This window comes from Azolla caroliniana, unplaced genomic scaffold (assembly GCF_043228905.1).
Source record: "Azolla caroliniana isolate FFs.n. ecotype wild unplaced genomic scaffold, voAzoCaro1.0.p SCAF_12, whole genome shotgun sequence".
Classification (NCBI taxonomy): Eukaryota; Viridiplantae; Streptophyta; class Polypodiopsida; order Salviniales; family Salviniaceae; genus Azolla; species Azolla caroliniana.
In genome coordinates, this window is record NW_028230447.1 from 5,331,052 (window position 1) to 5,337,009 (window position 5,958).

Below are 5,958 nucleotides of genomic sequence, written 5' to 3' on the forward strand. Positions count from 1 at the left end.
GTAACTAAATGTTCTGAAGGCTACAACTTTTTATACCACCAAGACTTGGTAGGGCCAAAAATTATTAATATTCACAAAACAGTCCACAAAGGCATGTGTTTGAGCAAAAAACAAAAAAACAATTAATGATCCCACTTTATTGCAAGAAGTTAAATCAAGTAAGCAATACGTATAAAAAGATCAGAATAAGAGTCAAGAATAAGATGGGAGTCAAGGAATTAATGGACATATTTCTATTTAAGAGAAAAAAAATAGTACCACGTCAATATGTGTATAACACATCTACTTCCTCTACACACAATTCGTATTGAGAAATATCTTTGATATGTGTATAAGACATGTCCTTATCTTCCCCTTCATCTACACAACTTGTATTAAGAAATATCTTACAACACCTTATGTAAGAAGCTCGAAAAGATCACATCTCAAGTATCTTTTCCTTCATCTGGAAACACCTTATGGAAGAAGCCGAGATATGATGAGGAAACGCTTTAACAAGCTTGGAGTAGTTACTGTACACTAGTCTCTGTTTGTTACGACAATCTTTTCACTTCACATGGAACTAAAGAAAGAGGCCATTATGTTTTCTGGTCTGAAGATATTTGTGTCAAGGTTAAAAACATCTTTTATGGTAAAGAAAGATGATAAGAGTACAACTTTGTTTAAGGTATGGAAAGTTGTATTACGATGAGAAAGCGTGTAATCTCTATACAAGGCTCGAAATGACATTTTCCTCATTGATCAGATTCTGAAACCAAACACCTGTATATTTACTACATAAAAAGTGCCCAAAAGACATGCTTCAGAAGTCTTGTTTATCTATTCAAATAAGAGCAAGTGGATGATATTAAACAAATGATTTACAGCAAAGCACACCAAAAGTCAAAGGACATATATATCCATGTATTTAGCCCTTCTTATCCACCCAATGCAAGAACCCTCTGAAATTACACATCGTGGATGTTTTGATGCTTTCACTGGTTTGACCATTCAAACTGCAATAGGGGAGAATCACAATAATTGCACAAAAGCTTTTCCATTCTTTCTTCTTGATTTGTATATCACAACTAAAACAGGATACACCAACCTTGAATGAATTATTCAAGCTTTCACACCCCCATAAGGCATCGTCACCACATTCTCTTTCTTAGGCTCCTTTCCTACTACATTATTTACATTCAAATCTTGAGCTAACTTCCCGGGTAGAAGAGGTTTCCTCTTCTTCAAAACATTATTATCATCTGGATGTTTCGATCCAGTGTTCCATGCCTTTATGGGGTTAGAAGAGATTATTTCTGTAGGCTTCACAAAGCCACGTTCCTCATTCGATGGTTGCTGATCACATTCATCTTCACCAGAAATTTCTTGTTTATCGTAATTCACTATGTTTTGTCTTGTCGAAAGGTTCGGGAAACGATCTAGAATAGATACCTTTGTTGAGTAGTTTTTAAAAATATTGAGCATCTCCAATCCTTGCCGATGGTTACAAATCTGAAATGATATTCAAAGAAAAAAACCTTAAGGGATATAATATTGAGCACGTAAACAAATAGTCAAAGGAGCAACATAAAGAGTATATAGTGAGCATCAGGCAAACCCCAACCAAGGAATTTCATTCAATCGTGGCATTTCATATTTGAGTGTTGGAACCTCAAATGTTTTCAAATTCTCTTTCTTTGGAAATTGTTTTTAAGCAACCTTTTGGAAAAAGATAATCTTTGCTTGTCCCAAACTAGTTTCAAGATTATATGGGACAATGGAATGTAAACGCGTCTAGGGAAAAAGACATAATGTACGAAGAGATAAACGAATAAGTGGAGAAACAGATAGCTAGCACTTAACCACAACGAATAGCTACCTCTTGGGTGTCTCGGCTGCTAGTCACTGGTTTGTTCTCATTGTTCTGAAGTATAATCCTTCTCAGCTGAGAATTGGGCACATCTTTAATAATGTGCCACTTCACAGGGAATGAGCCACACCACTTGTTACGATCCCAGAATTCCATTGTTTTTTTGAACTCCACAGATCCCACCATCTCTGCAACACCACAAAACCGCCCACTCCCATTCACCTATTTGATCACATAAAAAACAGTTAAGTATGAGGTACTGTCCTTCAACCAAAACCATCCATGTGATAAAAGCATTAAAAATCCCTTTACTCACTGAGAAATAAAGGAACATGGGGCACTTATTGTTGTTCCCCTTTGCCAGCGCTCGTTCTTGGGATTCTTGGAAAGCTACATTCAGTTTGTGATTGCCACTAGGTGTACTCGACCACACACCATGTTCTATACTTCTAAAGACATTCTCTTCACTGAACGACTTGATCACAAAATGCTTCGCATCTCCTGAATCCAGAGAGAAATCCGACAAATTGGTATCCGGTCCCTTAGCAAGCTTTGCACTAGACACAGCAGTGTCAGAATCTGATCGTTCTTGATGATTCCTCAAAAGCACCTTCGAGGGGGTTTGTGTGACGGCCACATATTGAAATGCTCCCACTTGGGAAGGCCAAGCTTTCCTACTCAGCACTGATCCCGCAGACACAACCCTCCGATATTGCTTCTTTCCATCATCACTAAATCCTTTAGTCTTTGTATCATGTCCACTCAGTGATGAAGAGACGCTTGATAGAACATGATCCCCCTCGAGTTTGGACTTGGACGAATGCGCATCTTCCTTCTCTTTAGTTTTCTCTGAATTCGTATTGTTCCACACAGGTGCAGATGCCCTTAGCAATCTCTGGGGATTGTAAGTGAATGCAACTTGAGGCAGTACATTATCACAGACATTATCCAACTCAATTGCATAACCACTACCATGGTCCTGTAATATGACCGGTAACTGGTCGGTGTTTGTATATGCTGTATACGCACCACCATATTGCTCAGGCGAAGCCATTTGGTAGAAATTGTAAGGATATAAAGGTACATAGCCATTGGGTTGGGGTACGTAAGGTATTCCTGTGGGTATATTACACCCATATGGAGGTTGAATATGTACATAATTGTAATCTACAGCCTGCTGAGATGAAGGAAAAAAAATGGAAGAATCAGAAACTCTGCTATAAACAAGAGAAATGTTCTATGGAAAGTGAAGAGTAGAACAGACGTGTAAGAATTTCAATAGAAAAGTAATCAAGAAGAACAAGAAAGACCCAACACAAGAAGTAAAGAGTTGACAGATAAAACCCACCAGATTGTGGTAGTATACACCATCTGTAGGAGTGTAAGGAACATAAGAAGCCAGGCCGGGAGCAGGATAACCTGCAGAAAAGAAGCAGTTTTTTCAGATCTACGGCCAGTATTAGCTAATCATTACCTAATCCTGCCGATGACAAAATAAATTATCCAATTCAAGGCAAAAATAAACATAAGAAAACTGATATTTTTTATACAAAATAGGGAGAGATATACCTGTATATACAGGCATAGAAGGATCACTGATGGTATGCACCTCCATAGAAGAATTCAATCGATCCAATCCTTCTATGGAGAAGCCTTCTCTCTCGTTTGAACAAGCTATGGCTTCCCTCTGATCTCCGACATATTCATTGACTACAGGATGAATCCGGCCGGTCTCCTCCTTCAGAGGGAGCTTCTTGTCCTCTTCTCTAACCTCATCTATCTGCACGTGGCCCATGGAGAGACTCTTTAACGTCAGTACATCTTCGTAAAGGCAATAGAAAGCAGAAAGGAGGAGAAAGAAACAGAAAATTTACCTGTTCTATCTCACAGTACGAAGCGAGATCGAGCTTAGATCCCTTCACGTTCAGTGTTTGCTCTGCGTTTTGCTCCAAAAGGATGGCCATAGCTTTCTCTATCTCTGTGGAGATTATATAAGAAGGAGGCACAGATCTGGGGAAGAAGAAGAAGAAGAGAGTGAGGATAAAAGCAGGTCTTCCAAAAAAGAAAACACACCAGAAGAAGAAGTGGAAGGAAGCAAGAGAAACTCTAGAGCCTGATGAAACCCTAATGTGGTATGTATGGCTTCTTTATTAGGTCAAGGATATAACCGACCTAAAAAGGATTAGATTACTAGTAAAGCAAAGAGACCTAAAAAGGATTAAATTACTGGTAAAGCAGGGAGACCTAAAAAGGATTAGATTAATAGTAAATCGGGGAGACGAAGAAGCTCTTCTTTTCTATCTTTTTCAAACTCTTGCTTCCTTCTCTATCTTTTCTGACTGTATTCCTTTGATGGATGGATGGATGGATGGATGGATGGATTTCTTATTATCATTGAAAGGCGAAGAAGAAAAAGGAGGAGAAGGAAGCCGTGGGAGAGACGACAAGCACACACGCACACACACAGAGAGGAGGAGGACAGAGACACGCAGGCAAAGCAGACTGCAGAAAAACCAGAAAAGACAGAAAGAACCAAAAAAGAAAAGAAAAGAAAAGAAAGAAACTCCATACCCCACTTTCTCGGATCCTTCCTTCCTTCCTTTCGGTCTGATTTTTCTGTGCGAATCTGATCGATCGATAGATCTGATTCTTTTTTTTTTTCTCGATCTCCTTTTGTTAGCCTGAGATTTCTGGCGGTGGAGAAGAAGATGTGAAATCTTCGGATTTGAACCCATGACCTTGATTGAGCTTTCCACCCAAGAAGAGCTTGTTTGTTAAACCTAGTATTTGGCGTACATAGAATCGCAACGGTTCAGCTTCGGCTTTTAACCGGTTTGGCCTCCAAGCTCGGGGAGTTTCCAAACCTGTACCGGTTTAGCCAAGCCGATTAAGCCTTAACCGGAGTTCGGTTCGGCTTGAGCCATCCCAAACCAAGCTCAAACCAGTTAAGTAAGTTCAAGCCTAAACCAAACCAAATTGAACCACCAAACCATTTTTAAATGGTTTAACAGTTTGGTTTAGGCTTGAGTTGAGCCGTTGCCGATTCCTAATTTGGCGTGCCCTAACTACGTCAAAGTTCGATGAAACTAACGCGTGTAGCAAAGAGAGAGAGAGAGATGGAAAGAGGCCGAGAATTCATCCATGTCTTCGTATGTGAGAGAGCAAGCAAGGCACACACACACTCACTCACGCACTCACGCATAGTGATCGGATACAATGCCAAACATTGATTCCTTGCATGCTGAGCTACTTAAAACCCCATACTTTCGGGTCACTATTTTCGCAACCTTGGGGCAAGGCACGCTTGAGAAGCCCAGAGGTCAACCATTCGAATGCACTTAGTCGAGAACGTCTACTTTAGTATACGAAAATAAATATGGCCAAGGAGACGATTGCATTCGCCCTGTGGGAGAAATTACAATCAGTATACCAAAATAAGTCGTGCTCGTCAAAACTCATCCTAATTCGGCAATTGTTCAATATGAAGATGAGGGAAACCGAGCAGGCAACCTCCCATATCAACACCTTCAACAGGGTGTTGACCGAACTCTCCTCGCAATGCTTGAATCTCAAAGAAGAAATCAAAGCACTTGCACTTCTCTCAAGTCTCCCGACGAGTTGGAAAGTGTAAAGAATCCGGTATGATTCTTGTGTAGTGGAAGAGATGTGTGTTATGTGTATGTGTGAGACAAATTAGAGGAGAGATTAGAGAACACAAGATAGATAGAAAAAGGAATACTCAAGAAGAAGGTGTATATTTCGCAAGTAAAATAAGAACTACAAAAATGTAGCCTTACAAGGAGTCACAACCGACTTAGTATGAAGTGTGAGGATGGTGCTTTATATATAGTCACCCTCTCTCTTCATTAACTAACTACAACAACCACTCTCTCTCTTGGGGAATATGTAACTCATTAGTCATGTGTCATAGAATATGATTCTATGGCACATAGTTAATGTGTAGAGAGTAGTGGTGTGACTCTTGACCTTTAAGTAATCATAGATTCTCAAAAGGTGTGTTCACACGTTGCACTTATGTTGAGCTTGATTCTCAACACGCCCCCTCAAGCTCAACTCGGGTCGGTTCCTTTTGATTGATGTCCGCTTCG

At 39.9% G+C, this 5,958-nt stretch overlaps 1 protein-coding gene across 2 annotated transcripts; it reads right to left on the bottom strand.

Moving 5' to 3' along the window:
* Positions 1 to 801: 801 nt before the first annotated feature.
* On the bottom strand, positions 802 to 4,025 carry LOC147856931 (uncharacterized). Of its 2 annotated transcripts, none has more exons than XM_087328407.1 (6): positions 3,724 to 4,025; positions 3,419 to 3,629; positions 3,198 to 3,268; positions 2,166 to 3,023; positions 1,859 to 2,071; positions 802 to 1,491 (listed from the first exon to the last, which is right to left on the bottom strand). In XM_087328407.1, the coding sequence occupies exons 1-6, from the start codon at positions 3,811 to 3,813 to the stop codon at positions 1,102 to 1,104; spliced, it is 1,833 nt and encodes a 610-aa protein (XP_087184533.1). In that variant the 5' UTR covers positions 3,814 to 4,025; the 3' UTR covers positions 802 to 1,101. The 2 variants fall into 2 exon arrangements, with proteins under 2 accessions (XP_087184533.1, XP_087184532.1); XM_087328406.1 differs by having other exon boundaries at positions 2,166 to 3,026; positions 3,724 to 4,024.
* Positions 4,026 to 5,958: the final 1,933 nt, after the last annotated feature.

Bases quoted from the DNA above. Each gene is read 5' to 3' on its own strand.
- LOC147856931 (XM_087328406.1), bottom strand. From the start codon at position 3,813: ATGGCCATCCTTTTGGAGCAAAACGCAGAGCAAACACTGAACGTGAAG. The intron at 3,630-3,723 runs GTAAATTTTCTG...GGCCACGTGCAG, and splicing joins CGTACTGTGAGATAGAACAG to ATAGATGAGGTTAGAGAAGA. The intron at 1,492-1,858 runs GTAGCTATTCGT...ATATCATTTCAG, and splicing joins GCAGCCGAGACACCCAAGAG to ATTTGTAACCATCGGCAAGG.